The 18,425-nt window shown below is 39.6% G+C and overlaps 1 protein-coding gene across 6 annotated transcripts in view; it reads right to left on the reverse strand.

The window, feature by feature from the left end:
• SRBD1 (S1 RNA binding domain 1) overlaps window positions 1-18,425 on the reverse strand; it is a 157,397-nt gene that overhangs the window by 20,116 nt on the left and 118,856 nt on the right. For 4 of the 6 annotated variants that reach the window (XM_068158879.1, XM_068158877.1, XM_068158883.1 and 1 more), the window contains 3 exons: window positions 6,891-6,997; window positions 4,187-4,363; window positions 1,257-1,409 (listed from right to left, as the gene is read on the reverse strand). In XM_068158879.1, coding sequence (XP_068014980.1) covers window positions 1,257-1,409; window positions 4,187-4,363; window positions 6,891-6,997 — 437 coding nt within the window. The remainder of the gene's footprint in view (window positions 1-1,256; window positions 1,410-4,186; window positions 4,364-6,890; window positions 6,998-18,425) is intronic. The other 2 variants (XM_068158881.1, XM_068158882.1) reach the window with 2 other exon arrangements.

Below are 18,425 nucleotides of genomic sequence, written 5' to 3' on the forward strand. Positions count from 1 at the left end.
TCTCTGCTCCTTTCTCTTGTCCCCTTCATCCAGGGGGTAAAGGGGAGGCAAGGAGGGAGAAGCTAGTAGTTTCCCCTGGTCCTTGGCCAGGGGAGTTCTTGTGCTATTTATTAATTGTAAATACCTGTAAATATTGTAGCTGCTGTATATTTTGTACGTCTTCATTGCATTTCACTCCAGAGGGTATTTTTGCTTGTAAATACAGCTTTCATTTGCTTCCAGCTGAGCTGGTCTGGCAAATTTAATGTTGGGGGGTAATTTTCAACCCACCACAATGCTGAACACAAACAACACTGTAAAAGCAGTTCTTAGTGATACAGAGGTATTAAACTACTGCTGACTAAACATTTGCATGGCATTTCAATTGGATAGCTTTTAAGAACAAATAAAATTTCAGTTTAGTGATGGTCTTTTACAAAATATATGGTGGGAAGGCAGAAGAAAAATAATAAGGTTTGAGACATTTTTAGAATGTTATTTGTCTCCATAGTTTGTGAACTTGCAAGTCCAAGCTGAAAGTGATGTGCAGTGTAAGCATAGTTTTGCTCCATTCCCCCCTGGTCCTATTGCTCCCTTACACCCTAAAAAGTCCTTCCCCAGCCTTCTTGTAGCCCCCTTCAGATACTGGAAGGCCACACTAGGGTCTCCTTGGAGCCTTCTCTTCTCCAGACTGAACAACCCCAACGATCTCAGTCTGTCCTCATAGGAGAGCAGCTCCAGCTCCCTGCTCATCCTCATGGCCCTTCTCTGGACACCATCCAGCACCTCCATATCCTTCCTGTAATAAAGGCTCCAGAACTGGACACAGTACTCCAGGTGGGGTCTCACCAGAGTGGGGTAGAGGGGGAGAATCACCTCCCTGGCCCTGCGGGCTATGCTTCTCTTGATGCAGCTCAAACAGATAGAAATTGACAAAAGCGGAAAGTGGACTCAATGAGGCAGCAGATGAAGAAGACAGACTTATGGGAGCAGAGACTGGTGACGTTTTGAAAAGTCACTGATTTCCTCCTTGAAAAACAACACGGAAAATAAATTCCCAAAGAAGAAAACTAAAAACTTGCATGCATGTAGGAAGCAAAGCACACCGACTGAGACACTCTGCTTGTGAAGAACTTCTGAACATTCCTCAAAGAAAGTATCAAATTAATACTGATGTTCCTATCTCAAAAGGCTGAGCAGGCTGTTGGCACAAACATCTTTACTTTAATTTTTAAAACTGGCAGTGTCAGTAGTTGAGAAGCTTTCCCACTGCTTACCTCATTGCAACGTCATAAGACTCTGGATGAATACAAGTTTGGTCCAAAGGATTGGGCTGTTGTGAGGCACATGGTGTTGGTTTTGTCTTCTTTTTACTTTGTGCACTTGCTTTAGTTAAAAGTGCATGATTTCCAAGATCAGCTTTCTTACTACTGTTAGAAATCAGAAATGAACATGTCATTCTTAATGAACAAGATGCTAGTGCAGAGCCCACACATGAAAAATGTATTCAGACTCCTATATAATGTTAATTTTTTTAAGTACAAAATCCCAAAGAGTTCATCATGGGTGAATCTTAGCAATACAATGGTAGCATAAAAATATATCAGTGTATGCATAAATTAATTGACAACAGAAACAAACATTGGGAAAGGACTGTGTACTAAATCAAGATGTCTTCACAATGAAAAGATTATAAAGAAAACTTTGCAATCTATTGCATCACTTGCCATCTGGATAGCATCATCTGTCTGTAAACTGGGGACAATTGCATTAACCTACTTGATAAAGATCTTGTGAGAATACTTTCATACTTATTTGTTGATTAGCAGTCTGCATAATTTTAAATTTGAGAAATACATTAATAAAACTTCCTACTCATACCATCTTCAGGTAAGGAAACTGCATTGCAAGGATATGTACAGAACAAGGAAAGCATGTGAATGCTTGATCAGAACTCATTAAACCACATTTATTGGCTTTCTGTACCTGTATTTCTGAAGAATTCTCTTTAACCATTGGTCAAGTCAAATGATCATAAATTTCAAATCAGAAGAACTCAAATCAAGAATTGCTTATAACAGGTCACAAGAAAGCTACAGGTCAAATCTACTACCACTTCAGAATTTTGAAATCATTTTGACTCCTAATCAGTTAGCACTTTGAGCTTTTTTTCTTCAGAATTTTTTTTTTTGGGTAAGCCAGAGAGATCTACCTCTGTGTGTAGAGCACACTGACCACTGGCACACTTTTTTTAATAGTTTCCCTTAAGTAAAAAAAATGTCTCCTACTAGCCAAGGCTCCTTTCTTGCCTCTTGTGGTGATTTTAGGCTATGCCTTTAAAATTTAATTACAGATTTCAAGCAGAAAAGTAGAAAAATAGAAATAAATCACTGTTGGGTGTAAAAGGGAAAACAAAAGGGTAAGGGGAGAGACAGGGAGAAGCTAGTAGCTTCCCCTGGTCCTTGGCCAGGGAGGTCATTGTGCTGTTTATTAATTGTGAATATCTGTATAGTATTGTAACTCCAGTATGTTTTGTACATCTTCATTGCATTCCATTGTAAAGTGCAGATTTTGCTTGAATACAGCTTCATTTGCTTCTAACTGAGCTGGTCTGGCAAAAGTTAATGCTGGGGAGCAACTTCAACCCATCATACCTCTTTTTGGTTTGTTTTTGTTTCCTAAACCACAAGTGGCTCCTGCTTTAACAAGACAAAAGAGGACACACTGAAGTACCTGGAACTAGCACTGATGTTTTGCACTCTGCCCATGCAGAGGCAGAAATGGAGGTAGAATTTTCCCATTCCATACCATTTTTTAAAATATCTACTATTTGTTAACTTCCAAGTACAAAGCAAAAAACTAACCCATACAGCACTCCACAGACATCAACATGATCAGAGAAGACAAAAATGAAGCCTTCTCAGAGTCCATTTCCAAAATGTTTGGATTTGCCACTTGGGTCCACAAGAAACGTGGAGGCAATGGTGTTAGAGCTTTGCTTTGGCCTCACACTCCAAAGTTATGGCAGATTGCTCAGGTTATACAGCGTTCTCAAGTTTTATGGAATCTGACTAACATCAGAGGCATGCTCCAGCAAGGAAGAAAATAAACCAAAACAATGTTCTTAAACATTTCACCAGTGAACTTTTTGACAAAGGAAAAAAAAGGGCAGGGAAAAAGCGAAACAGTCAGTCTTCCTGCTTCCTCTGTTTGACTGCAGCGTTCACTAGAACAGATCTGTACAACGTAAGACCTATCGATCATCTACGGCCTTAAAAGCAATTTCTTTTGGTCTTCTGGTGCTTACAGTGTGCACCATTTGGCCTGCAGCATGTGTTTCCCTGCCAGATGGGCAACCAATCTGTATACTTTCTATCTGGGCAGTAAGCCAGTCCTAATGTGCCCACCTCCTGCCTGGAAGTTACACGTGTGCTGTTTGGCCAGAAGCAACTGGGAAGACAGTATTGCTTCTAAGCACTGGGTTGGCTGAAAAACAGCATGTGCTTCCCAGGAAAATATTTTTTGGGAAGAGTCAGTGGCAAAAGGGTGGGGATGGTGGTACTGCTCTGCCCTTTCTTAATCCTTGTTGCTGGAAGGAGAAATGGGAAAAGCAGGAGAAGAGACACTGCCCTAGAAAGGGCACTTCCAGTTATGGAGAGAAAGGATTTCAGGTCAAGAGGAGCACAATGAGTGTTTGGTTACAAAAGGAAAGTTTTCATTCAGAAAGAGGGAATGAGATGGCAGGGAAAAGGATGACCTACTGTTGACAAACTGGACTTGGGAAAGGACCTCACATTGGAGACATCACACTAGACACATGCAGAACTTGATCCTGGCCACCCTAATTTACTACCATTACATTCTGCAAAGTAATCTTTACCATATTAAAGTGACGTTACAAGTCTCTAAATAATGCCTGAAACACAAGACTAAGCCCTTTAATATTTCAGATTACAACATTACCATGTGCCAAATTTCTTCTACCAATTCAGTGATAGAATTTGTAATTAAACTTATATGCTTATTGACACCCCAACTTAGAGTGCTAGGCTAACAAGCCATGATTATTTGGAAGAACTATCTTCAACCCTTGACTTCAAGAAGCTTATTTGTTCCTCACATCTCTAAGCCTGTAAATCAGAATAAGGGAGAAGTCTTCTCAAACTGTTTTGGATTATTTAGTCAAGACAGCTAACATCTCTATTACCTGCAGAAGGTCTTTATATACTCTTGATTGATTCTGATGAAGCCAGCACACTGTTGGAAGGATTTGGGACCCAGACCTTTGACTTCCTTGAGCTGTTCTCTGTTTATAAATGGCCCATTCTTCTCTCGCCATTCAATTATACTTTTAGCCCTGTTAGCATTCAGTCCTGCAATGTGTCTATGAGAAAAGTTTACAGAATACATTTATTACCATTGAACGGTCATCAATATGAGTGCAATTCATTACAAGGACACATGTTACCATAGAAAATCTGGTTTACAAAACATAAGAACAACTAAGAAATTTGTCAATAGACCAAAGACACCACCTGAAAAATGATCCTTTCTCTTACTTCTATGGAAGGAATCCATTCAAGTCAACAAAACTTGGTGCAGCAATACAGTTCTGCACATACCTGACTAGTAAGCCAGGGACATGTAATTTATGATCTGTTGGCTATTTCTGTAACGCCAATTCAATCTGTCACATCTGCCCCCAGCTGCCCTCTTCAGGAAACAACGTGGGAGGAAGGTTCAGGACAGATAAATTGTTCCTGTGAGAACAGCTCCCTCTCAGCCCCTCTCTTCCAGCAGTACCGCAACACCTTGCCCCAACACAAAAGGTGGATGTCTGCTACTCAGAAGGAGAGTGGCTGGAAGCAGCCTGCCCTCCTCATACAATTTAACAGATTCACACAGCTTGTTCCTTTTCTCTCAGCTGCTCTTGAGATAAAAGAGCAGCTGAAAATAGACTGTATGAGTGGTTCTGAGGGCAACTCAGATCTGGCAAAGAATTTACCATTTAAGTGCCCCTGCAGTCAGCCAAGTTCCCTCAGGAAGCAGTGGGTTTGTTGCACATTTTCCGTATGTACAACTTTTTGTGCATGGAGTATTTTAATCATAGAGAAAGGGAAAAGATCTGTGGCGGGGCAGTTACTCCTGGCACTAGTGAAGGAAATGTCATCCATCTGGCTCTCTCTATATATCAGATGTCATTGCTTTAAGTCAACAGCAGCAGAGACCTGTTTGTGGAATAGCATGGACTGTTTCTAGAATAACCACCAGCAGCAAAGCTGGCAAGAATAGTCAAAATTAGGTGGGAAGGAACAAAGAAACCTAAATCTTTCCACCATTCTCATCCTCAAAAGTTAAAAAAAAGTTAAAAATATCCAAAGCTGGTGAAACCTCAGAAATTGGAGGGACACACCTTTAATAACAGACAAAATATAAATCATAGGAATGGAACTTTCTCAAAAAAATTTCTTATAAACGTTATGAAATCCAGCTTGTTTACAGTAACAGAGGAACACAACATAGCTCACAGTGTCATTGATGACCTCAAGCCTTTCAGGTATGATACTCTGCATGAGTAAGAGAGACTGCATCTACACAGAACAGCAGAATGGAACTGCTGAGCACTGAGTTAGATCCAGAACTTGATGTAGCACATGCATACAAGCATTATAAACCAGGTTAATTAAACCAAACACAGTACAGATGGTAACTTTGTTACCATGTCTGGAGAGCGTTACTCCACAATCAGTTTTGTGGGGACACAACAGCATCTCAGCTTGGTGCCTTCTGATGAACTGCACAATACAGCTGTACCCTATAGAGGGCTGACAGTGCTCACCCACTGTATGCACTTCCTCAGGTAGGCTTTCATTCATGGAATAAAAGCTTGTCAGTACCAATAGGTACTGCCTGCTTGCTTAGTAATAGCTGAATTAAATCTGAAAGAAGGTAAGACAGAAGGTAAATCAGGGGTCAGGCTAAGGAATGGTTACACAGGAAGAGAATATGGAAAAGAAAGTGGGAAAAAAAAAGAGAACAGAGAGTGTCTCTCAAATTATGGTAAGATTTTTTAAGAAATTATTATAAGGAGTCAGACAGTTAATCACAGAATCAAGCAGATTGGAAAAGACCTCCAACTGATCACCTAACCCTAACTAATCAACTAGACCATGGCACCAAGTGCCTCATCCAGTCTTTTCTTAAATACCTCCAGGGATGTCAACCCTGCCACCAGCCTGGGCAGCACATTCCAATGGACAATCTCTCTTTCTAGGAAGAACTTCTTTCTAAGATCCAGCCTAAACCTCCCCTGGCACAGCTTCAGACTGCGTCCTCTTGTTCTGCTGCTGGGTGCCTGGGAGAAGAGACCAACCCCCACCAAGCTACAACCTCCCTTCAGGCAGTTGTAGAGAGCAAGAAGGTCTCCCCTGAGCCTCCTCCTCTCCAGGCTAAGCAACCCCAGCTCCCTCAGCCTCTCCTCACAGGGCTGTGCTCCAAACCCCTCCCCAGCTTTGTTGCACTTCTCTGGACACTTTCCAGCATAATTACCAGTTCCTCTTAGCAGTATCTATAAAAATACCTTCTAAGAGACAGAAAGCCCATTTGAAAATTCCTTCTTCAGTGTAAAAGTACAAATCACTGATAGGAAGTTTTTTCTAAAAGTGGTTCAAAATTTTTAAATATCTGTTTTTCTCCCAAGAATAATTTTATCCTGGAGAATCACTCCTACTCTTAAAAACTGACTCTTAATGATTCAATGAAATACTGTCTTACTGTGTCATTTTCATGTACTTGGAAGTTTAACACAAGAGCCATTTGCTCCAGCTGAGCTTGAGTCAGATGGCAGACTAAACAGAGACTCTGTGATCCAGAGCCATGTAATTACTGGGATAGGAAAATGTTTGACTCACCTTAATAGTATTTCTGAGCAGATGTTAATATCAACTCCAACAAAGCTGACACACTCTTCAACCACGCTGTCCAGAGTTGCTTTGAGTAAAGTCTGTGATACATCATGCTGAGGAACAAAAATGGAGATACCAGGTTACTGGAATGTCAAAGTGTACATAAATAAGACCTGCAAACAATGCTAACAATAAAAATCCAACAGTTGCTGGAACTTATCAATATCTTACATAAGGGCATCAGTTAAAGATGTAAGTTGTAGAACATAATTTTAAAAGGTCTACAGTATCTCTTGCAACATTTTTGTCACTATATTAATCCCTAAAATAAAGCATTCTTCACATTTCTGAGTTGGTTGGGGGGGTGTTGTTTGTTTGTTTTGTTTTGTCTAACTCTTTCCCTGCATCACATAAAACATCCATTAAGCCTTGTCTTTCATCTGGCATGTATTTACCTATAATATCAGTTTATCAAATTAAGACACTAATGCTGTACATATACAAATGTTCACCAAATTGTCCTATTTACAAGCATCATGCTGCAGTACAGCTATTTGCTAAAAGAACAAGGCAGGTATTGTATGAGGTTGGGCAATACATAAGGTACAGATCAGCCCCACAGCAACAAAATGTTTCAGATTTTGAACAGATATTTCTGGGATGACTGGCAGGTCCTTCAGCTAATTACCACTAATGGAAATGCTTCATTTTTTTTTTCCCCAAAAAGAAAATGAGACACACTTGTCAAAAGGTAAAAGTTCTGAAGCTCTGAGATTTCTTTGCCTCTACAATGTCAGAATACTTCAGTCTATGTGGGCTAGCTCCCCATATAAGCACATCAGTGCTTAGAAGTCTGACCTGGGGGGAGAAGCCTCTGTAAACGCAGGAGATAATTCAAGCATTATGTTGGCTTAGCTTCAGGGCTCTTATACATCAGTCATGTAAATCTGGGTTGATCTGTTGTGGTTTCATGATGCATTCATTTAGGATCTAACCCAAGACACCAAACACTTCATCCACTTTGTTTTACCTCCTAAGCCATTCAGATCTTTTAAAGATTCTGTAATTAAATTTAACATGCTGACAGCATAAATCCCAATGTACTAATATTGGTAGTTCATCAAGCAGTGTCTAATAACTGAAACAACTGTAGAGCTTGGGATAACGTAAGCCCCTTTATTTCAGGTAATGCTAGTGGGATAGATTTGCATGATGCAAAACAATAAGGTTACTTACAAATGGGAAGTGCAAATTTCACCAATATTGCTCCTCTGATACAAAGTTTGAATGTGAAAAGCAATTTGAACATAGTCTCAGACTCAAATCCACAAAGCTTATGAGCACATTTTGCAGAACAAATGTCAGTTACTACGTAGAAATGTGTTGCTACCACAACATAAGGGTTTCTTTTCAGAATAAAGAGATACAAGCAAAAACTCACATCCTAAAGTAAGTTTTATATTTCTGTTTTTCTGAATTACTGAAAATACAGTTCCTCTTTGTGAGGATGTTTTATGTATTCCTTCCTCCTCCGGCCATCAGGTGGGTAACATAGCAGAGCTTCCAGCTCACATGCATGCTCATGCAAGGATGCATTTATATGACAGTGCAAGAACCAGAACAGAACTGTTCAGAAACACTCCAAGTGTTTCTGACAAAGTCTTTTCTATGACAAAGCATAAATTTAAAATATAGTAAGATAAAGATACTAAGTTTTTTTAAATATAACATCTCATTATGATAGAGGAAGTCAAAAGAAGGAAAAACCCTCCCAAAACACAGAACTCAACATTTCCTTCTCTTTTAGGAAAGGCTACTGACTGCAAGGTAGGTTGATTATCATATAGTTTTACAAGTTACATGAACAAATTTCATTAACTTTAGAAGTTCTTGGCCACCTCTTAAAAAAATCTTGGTCTAAAACAACTACTCAGAATATAAATTACAGTCTGCAGCGATTGTTGTTTCCTAGGTTTAGTCTCATTCCTTTAGATGTTATTCTTTCAGAAGGAATAACATGCAGTTGTGTGATTCAAAACTGAGACATTCGTCATTATCTCCACAATGACTTATAGCACTGGGTGTATCAAAGAAAGTAATCCCTAGATCAGGCCCTAAACTGCTCTTGGGAAGAGACTTGATTCAGCAGAACCTTTATTTCCCAGTCTCCTGAAAGCAAACCTAGACAACAATCCAGCCAACTATACTCCCTTCCAAACAAGGAGAGGATATATTATAATCAAAAGTTACACATCCTGAAATACCTCTGACAGTGGAAGATCAGGCATTTATTTCAAGATTTAAGTTTGTGGATGCAATAGTTTGCATTCTGTCACACTAATTGTACACAATTTGAAAGAACTGTAACATTCAATTGTCCATTTTGCCAGGAAGACAAATTCTCAGGTGTCTCTAAGATGTCTTCTAACTTTATTGCTGCTTGACCGTCACCACTGAAAACACAAAACAAGATATGCACAAGTTTTTCTTTATTACTCAAACATAACAGTTGTACCACATGCAGTGGACATCACAGCATGTATGTGGAAGCATAAATAAAGAAACAGGATGACAATAAAACAGTCCCAAAGAAACCAATACCTCACAGAAGTAGAATACATTCAGATAGTGAATGATGTTAGGTTGCAAATGTTATGAAGACTTTCCAGATGACAAATTTGCCTTTCAAGGTGCAGGTACTGACCATCAAAGCTTCCTTTTGCTACAATGAAGTACCTACATCCCTCTTCACATTGATACAAAGCATAGAGATGTGTTAGGAATTGAATTTCTAGAATTAGCTAATTAAAAATATTATTATCCCAACACCATAGTCAAGACTTCCTACTACTAACAGGTTACACTACAGAAAGGTTTAAAGTATATTCACTTATCTTCTCAAATATCAGAGGTTAGATGATATTATATATTTCTATGTACTATTTATATGTACTGGAGTGGTATCAAATTATTCAGAAACTACTGAAAGCATACATATGCCATGCTACTCACTCAATATAACAGGTTTGTAATGACAGGATTCCCTCTTAACTGTTGCATTAAGCACATCAGAATGAAATCTGCACAAATAAAGCCCAAATCAAATATGCAAGGCTACTTATGCAGAATTTTATGCTACATAGCCTCCTACAGCCCCTCTACACATCAATGTGGCAGATAATTGCTTCGGCTGATCCTTTGTAAAGCCTTCTAAATATAACATTTTCATATTAACAGCAACACTGAATGCATGAGGGTGTCCCTGACAAAACTATTGAGTATTTTCTTTTTAATCAGAACAACTCTTATTTATTAGCTGTCTTCATCTGTGGAGGGAAAAAAAAAAGAAAGAACACAACTGCCCTCACAACTCCTTTTACTCAACCAGGAGAAACTACCTCCCTCAGCCAGCTGAATCATTTGTACCAGGAGCTTACTTAGAATCAAGCACACAAGGCGCCTCAAAATCTATGCCTAACAAGCAGAAGCATGTCCTTTGGCCCAATTTTCAAACCTCACCTGGAATTTACCACGCAAATAAATCATTAAGGTTTTGTTAAAAGGGTACCCAGAAATACTACTATTAGAGCATTCATTGCTTGAATCATAGATCTGGAGCACAAGACTTCAGTTTGTACAAAGATCTCCAAGAATAAAAAGGATTGGTACTCCCCAACTTGTGGGAACTAATGTCAGCAGAAACAAGACACTTGACACAAACTGCAGCAAGTACTGTGCAAATCAGTGAACTTACTTTTATCATCAGTCTCCAGAAAACAAAGCCACCTTGCTTCACAGATAGCATTAAGAAGTACTTAAATACCTGCTGAGTTTGATTTTTTTTTGCGTGTGTGGAAAGTGCTATAGAAATTAACCTGCCCTTAAAAAAAAAATCAGGCACTGTAACTGTATTTTGGTGTTTGTTTTCTGAGGAATTATCAAGAGACCTAGGGAACAAGAGACATAAATTTAAACTACTTGATTGATTGAAACTGCTACAGTAAATAATTGCAGTTCACCAATAAATGAAATTCAAACATTATTTTAGTATTTTAATGAAGGGTATCCTAAAATATCCCAAATGTATTCATTAACCTGGAAGAAAATAAAGGACTGCTCTTTTGATTTCTGGTCATAATTAACATTCAAATTAGTCTGTGGCAAACTTGTTAGAATTATCACAAAAATAATATTATTTTCACATTTTAAAATCACTGTTTCACAAAGCCATACTTCAAAAAGAAACAAATCAATATCTGGATGAGGCACTTGGTGCCATGGTTTAATTGATTAGACAGGTTGGACTTGATGATCTTTGAGGTCTCTTCCAACCTTGGTGATACTGTGATAGATGGCGTTGGGTGATAGGTTGGACTTGATGATCTCGAAGGTGTTTTCCAACCTGGTTAATTCTATTCTATTCTATTCTATTCTATTCTATTCTATTCTATTCTATTCTATTCTATTCTATTCATGTACTTTCATTAAATAAAGCACAGAATGTTTAACACTAAAGAACAATGCTCAAGAAAACCTACATATTATGTGCATGATAGTTTTGTTCTATTATTATATCTTAATACTTCAGCTAGCTTTTCTTTTTATGTGATGCAGACATCAAAGACTCTTTGACTTATTTTCTAGAGCTATGAACCATCACTGAGAACAATTAACATGACTAAAAAAGAAAAAAATAAATCTATAAATCTATCTCTTCCTTGATGTTACAACTGTAACTGCAGCCATTTTCCAGTTTCAAAAACCTGCTGATGCACACCAAAGGTGGGCAGTATTTTACATAGCTTCTCAGCTATAACAGAGCTTCAGCTCAGTTATTTGTAGCAATATACCAGTAGAGACACCATAAAAATACCTTTATCATCAGCATGACAAACTTATCAAGCCAAAGAGCCACTGTTTATATGAAGCCTGGAGGCTGTACTCAGTCAGCCTGCATAAGCAAAGAGGGCAGACCAATATACTAACTTTGTCTGACCAAACACTCTAAACACTAGATTATTAGTGCTAGGCTAGAACAACCATAACTGATGTCTTTTTGTGAATATAAGTTGTAACTGTAAGCTCTTTACTTTTGGCAGCCTGAAAAAAAAACAGCCCACAGTCTCAGGCTGCGCCAGGGGAGGTTTAGGTTGGATGTCAGGAAGAAGTTCTACACAGAGAGAGCGATTGCCCATTGGAATGGGCTGCTTGGGGAGGTGGTGGAGTCACCATCATTGGAGGTGTTCAGGAGGAGACTTGATGGGGTGCTTGGTGCCATGGGTTAGTTGTTTAGGTGGGATGGATTGGCTGATGGGTTGGACGCGATGATCTTGAAGGTCTCTTCCAACCTGGTTTATTCTATGTATTCTAATACTAAAACAATACACAATTGTAATGCATTTGGTAACATTTTCCTGGTTCCCTATAAAATCCTATTTTCAGAAAACGTGGCATGATTGCATGTCTCTCTGAAAGTCAAATTTGAAAAGCTTGAAATTCTACTGTGACACACAGCAGTTGTGAAATACTTATTACATTTTACATTTACAAACATTAGCAGACATCAACTCAAGCAGTCTGTGCACTGTTAATACTTTACCATGCCTATGAGACAAGCAAGGCACCCTCCAACACAGTTGAACAAGAATTATTCATATCCTGCAGAGTTTACAAACCTACTGCAGACATGACTTAATGATGCTGGTCACAAAGTAGTGGGGAGGGAAAGAGTTCTCACGTCTGGGCAGCAATCTGCAAGTTGCTGACCTAGGCTCAGCCCTAACAGTATTATAACAAGATCAACATTCATCCTAAATAAGACCAAGCTGCACGTCCAACAGCTCTCCTTTCGTTTTGGGTCAAACTATATTTCACTTGTCCTTTGAATCCAAAAGTCAACCTTCAATGAAGTAAATGCAATTGAACTTTTTCTGTCTTTAAGTAAGCCCTGAAACACTTCTAACACCTCATAAAACATTATTTTTTAAGTACCTGCCATTAACGTCTGTATCCATGAATTTTAATATTGACATGTGAGACTAGCCAACAAACCTCTTGGAAAAAAAAAGTATATTTTTTTAAATTTTAACCAAGTAGTATAACTGTGCAGTTTGAATGACATTTATTGAATGATTAGTTACATGGGACAACACATCCTAAGCAAAGTTCAAAACAATATTATTTTACAGAGATCCAATTCATGGAAAGATGTTCTAAAATTTAAGAAAGGGGAAAAAAGCCTTCTCTACCAGTACTGTGGCCTACAGACAATCTGCTGTACTTCAAGTGCTTGTAAAACCACAAAAGCAAGATTCATTCAGGGCAAGCCCTTAAGTACAGCAGGACTACTTTGACACAGCCAGTGTAACAATAAATACCTTTTCATGTGCAGAGCTGGGGCGGGGGAGAATAATTAAAGTGCACCTTACATGTCAGGTGGAAACATTGGAAAGTTCAGGCAAGGGATTTTAATCTCTAGCGTCCTCTGGAAAATCCCTTTCAGTTAGACTCTAAAAAAATAAGCTTATGCCTCTGATGTTTGATAAAAGGACCTAACTTCAAGAATTTCTTTTGAAGATTGTTTGTAGTTTCTCCAAATGTTATATTGTTATAGGATATATTGTTATCCTATGTACTTAACTCTGACTCACTTCTTGTTTTCAAAAATCCAAATTCTGTTTATTTTAACAGCATATTACTATTACTGAAATATCCCAAGAGAAAGAAACTGCTTTATATTTTCAAAGCAAATGGTAAAACAAAAACAAAGTCTGTCAGCTCTGATAATTAAACAAAAAAAGGAAAAACAAGAAAGAAACCAAAAATGCACACTCGATCATGTAAGTGCTTCAAGTTATTTGCAAGTTGCTGGAATTCATCTCATATTTACTTATGCTTGTGTCCTTACAGAAGCAGTAGTACTGCTAAGTTTGTTACACAGATTCAAACCAATTGATAATATGATTGGCTTCTGAAGCTAACTTTGACAATAAGAAAACAGCAGAAAACTACAGACATCAAATACCCTTTCTCTTTCCAGAACAGGAACAATATTTCTCCAATACATATTGTCATGTGACTAAGGGGCAGCAATCTAAATTGCAGTTAAAAATCAACCATATAACTACTGGAGATACCAGTGGGACATTTTCTTTTTCCAATAAGCAGCAAAGGTTATTGCCCAAATTGCTAGGTGGAAAGCCTACATTTCACGTTCAGTCTCAAACCGTACTTTAGGGCTGTTAAAGCTCTACAAGCATAGGGAACACAATGCAACACTAGAGAAAGATAAAACAAGGGCCATCAGGAGTAGAGTTTCCCCAGTCACATGGCTGAAAGACAACAAATTTAGTTAGCAATTTTCCTGAAAAGTGCTGAAGAATATGAGGGGGAAGAGAGATTACACTGACAGAGGGGGAAGGAACAGTACAAGACAGAAGTCATGAAGTCCGAGGTGAGTCCAGAATTCTGGGAATTCTGTTTAGTCTGAAGTTAGTGACCATTCATCCCCCTGCAACAGATGTATAAAGTTCCAACTCAGAGCAAGAAGAGCCCCCAGGAGATGTGAGGAGCTTCTTCCAGCTCCACTGAAGGCAACTTGGAGTGCCTCTCATGGCACCCATCTCTAAGGAGGAATGGGGTACTTGCAATATTAAAAACTGTCGAAAAATGGGAATTCATTTAGGGCTATTATCTAGAAAGAAGATTTATACAGTTGATACATATTTTATCATACCTTAGATGTCTAATAAAAGCAACTTCTCACACTCACTAGTTTTCAAAGTTTGTGTACAAACCGAATCAGCAAGTGCTACACAAGATGATTCCTACTGCAATGTTCCAAGCATATATTTAATACAATGACAAATCCATTTCCTCACTAGAAAAAAAAACCAACTAATATGCCAAACAATTATATTCAGCAGCTTTTTAATCCCACAACAACAGAATTAGTCAGGATACAATTAAGAGATTTATTTTTAAAAAATTTTAATTTAACACAACACCAGTTTCTGAAACTCTTATTGGAAAAAGCTTTTAGGTAATTTGAGTTTCCTTAATCCCTCCCTCTCCCCTTTTTTGTCTTAAAGCAGAACAGTTACAATTGAATATGCTTAGAGAACATTTTAAAACTTTGTTGCTCAGTTCTTTCTCTCTTCTGTCTGGCTCCACCTTTGCTTTCATCAGGCACTCTCTGCTGCATCCCCAAACTCTTTGCACAGCTGAAAGCAAAAATAAACTAAGAGTGAAACTAAATGCAAGTCACTATCCTGTAGAAGGCTCAGCAAAATTCTCTGCTTTCTAAAAAGTATGCACTTCAGTTTGATTGACATATGGCAACACAAAAAAGTCACCCAAAGCAGTGTTTATTGAATGACCCATGGAAGACTGAAAGCTGACAGAAAACCAGGAAACAGGTGAGAAAACAGAAGTTTGTCCTGTACCAGGACTTACAGATTTTACAGGCAGAGTATGCAAGCACCATCGTGGCATTCACATCTTTGATAATTGAAATGAATTTCAGCACCATTCATTACATGTATTGGCAAGTTATATTTACAGCAAAAGCATGAATAATTGGGGAAAAAAAAACCCTTCATGGTGTAATAAGTCTGGGCTACTTCAAGCTTTGTGCACAGCAGATTTTTAACAAAAGATGCATTAAAATGTATATTCAGTATATTTCCTATTACATGTATAAGACAAGCAAAATGTTCAAGTACTGGAGGTTGAAAACTTGACAATGAAGTAACAAACTAGCTGCACTAACTTGTCAGCACTAAAAAATCATGTTCTCAATGACAATTTGCAGAAATGAATAAGAACACAAACATTTCTCTTATTTTCAAAATCATAATCACTATTGACAATATATGATCATTACCAATAAAATGATTAGCACAATATAGGTGATCTGCTTAACAGGTTTCTGTCTTGAGTGCTACTTTAATTTCTCTTAGTCATTTGGATGCAGAAAAATAATCTCTCAGTGTTTTACAGCACTACTAAACACTACTAAAGCAATATCTATACCATAGAGTGACAGAATTATCAGAGTTGGAAGGGACCTCAAAGATCATCCAGTTCCAACCCCCCTGCCATGGACAGGGACACTTCACACTAGATGAGGTTGCTCAGAGCCACATCCAGCCTTGCCTTAAAAACTTCCAGGGATGAGGCTTCCACCACCTCCCTGGGCAACCTGTGCCAGCGTCTCGCCACCCTCATAGGAAACAACTTCCTCCTAACATCCAATCTGAATCTACCCATTTCTAGTTTTACAACATGTCCCCTACATCCTAAAAAGTCCCTCCCCAACTTTCTTGTAGCCCCCCCTTCAGATATTGGAAGGCCACAATAAGGTCTTCACAGAGCCTTCACTTCTCCAGACTGAAGAGAATAACCCAAACTCTCTCAGTCTGTCTCCATAGGAGAGGTGCTTCAGCCCTCTGATCATCCTTGTGGCCCTTCTCTGGACATGTTCTAGCACATCCAGATCCTTCCTGTAATAGGCGCTCCAGTCCAGTCTGGCAGGGTCTCACCAGAGCAGAGTAGAGGGGGAGTATCACCTCCCTCAACCTGCTGGCTATGCTTCTCTTGATGTAGCCCAGGATGGGATTGTCGCTCTGGGTTGCAAGTGCTCACTGCTGGCTCATGTTGAGCTTCTCATCCACCAGCACCCCCAAGGGCTTTTCTCCAGGGCTGCTCTCAAGCCAGTCACTGCCCAGCTAATATCAGTGCCTGGGATTGCCCCGACCCAGATGCAGGACCTTGCACTTGGTCTTGTTGAAACTCATGAGGTTGTCATGGGCTCACCTCTCTAACTTGTTAAGGTCCCTTTGGATGGCCTCCCTTCCCTCCAGCATGTCTGCTGCACCACACAGCTTGGTGTCATCAGCAAACCTGCTGAGGGTGCACTCAATGCCACTGTCCATGGCACCAACAAAGATGTTAAACCACACTGGTCCCAGGACTGATCCCTGAGGAACTCCACTTGTCACTGGCCTCCACTTGGAGATGGACCCATTGAGAGCAACCCTTTGGGTGCAGCCACCAAGCCAGTCCTTCATCCACTGAATGCTCCATCCACGGAACCCATCCTGCACCACCTTGGAGATGAGGATGTGGTGCAGGACAGTGCTGAAGGCGTTGCTCATGTCCAGCTGAATGACCTCAGTTGCTTGGCCTTCATCTGTTAATGTTGTGACCTTGTCATAGAAGGCCACCAGGTTTGTCAGGCAGGATTTGCCCTTGATGAAGCTGTGTTGATTGTACCCAATCACCTCTTTATTATTCTCCTGCCTCAGCAGTGCCTCCAGGAGGATCTGCTCCAAGATCTTACCAGGCACAGAGCTGAAACTGCCTGGCTTATAGTTCCCTGGGTCATCCCTCTTCACCTTACTGAAAATGGGGGTTATATTTTCCCCTTTCTAGTCAGTGGGGACCTCCCCAGACTGCCATGGCTTTTGGAATATAATAGAGAGCAGTTTAGAGACCTCCTCCCCAGTTCCCTCAGCACCCCTGGGTGTATCTCATCAGGTCCCATGGACTTGAACACTTTTAGGTTTGTCAGATTATCACAAACCTCATCTTCAGCCACAAAGGGCAGTTCTTTCTTCTGTCCCCTGCCATTATCTTCCATGACTCCACCAAGCGTGGCTGGAGACCTTGCCAGTAAAGACCGAGGTAAAGAACCTCAGCCTTCTCCATGGTACTTGCCACCAGTTCCTCTTTGAGGCAGCCCACACCTTCGTTAGTCTTCTTTTTACCATTAATATAACTATAGAAATTTTTGCTGTTTCCCCTGATCTCCCTGGCTAGATTTAATTGTAATTTTCAGCTTCAGCTTTTCTAACCAGGTCTTTTGCTGCTCAGGCAACTTCCTTACATACCCCCCTTTCTAGCTGTCCTTTCTTCCACTCCTTGTAGAGCTTCTTTTTGTGTGACAGTGTGTCCAGGCAGGTCTCCTAATGTTCTTTCTTGCCTTCCTCCTTGTGGGTAGAGTTGGCTCCTGGGCACAGAGAAGGTGATCCTTGAACACTAACCAGCTGCCCTGAGCCCCTCTTCCCTCTAGGACTTTGTCCCACAGTAGTTTGGCCAGCAGATCCCTGAAGCGATCAAAGTCTGCATGCCTAAAGTCCACGGTCATAAGCTTGGAATACATCCTCTTAGTTGCCCAGAGGATCTTTGTCCATCATGAAAGGCACAGAATCTGGTTACATAAAGTTCTATGATGGGTGCCTCACTGTTACTAGCAATGAAAAATGCTGAACTGACTCTAATATGGCCTTCTTTAGGACAACACATCATTTCAGTTCAGGGCTTGTACAGATTTGAAGGTTTTGACAACGAGAAGTAAAATGCAAAGTAATTTTTTTTTCCTCTCATTTGTTTGGGTTTGTTTGTTTTTAAATGTTACCAGTATTTGAACACAATCTTTTAAACAAGTTTAGATTTGGGAGTGATCTTAGGTGATCTAAAAAGGCATACCAAACACCTACTGTATACAAGAATGCAGAGTAGTTTTCCAGTTACTTGCCT

The sequence above is a fragment of the Melanerpes formicivorus genome, unplaced genomic scaffold (assembly GCF_026170545.1).
Source record: "Melanerpes formicivorus ecotype bairdi unplaced genomic scaffold, bMelFor1.0.p_v2 SCAF_43, whole genome shotgun sequence".
Lineage (NCBI taxonomy): Eukaryota > Metazoa > Chordata > Aves > Piciformes > Picidae > Melanerpes > Melanerpes formicivorus.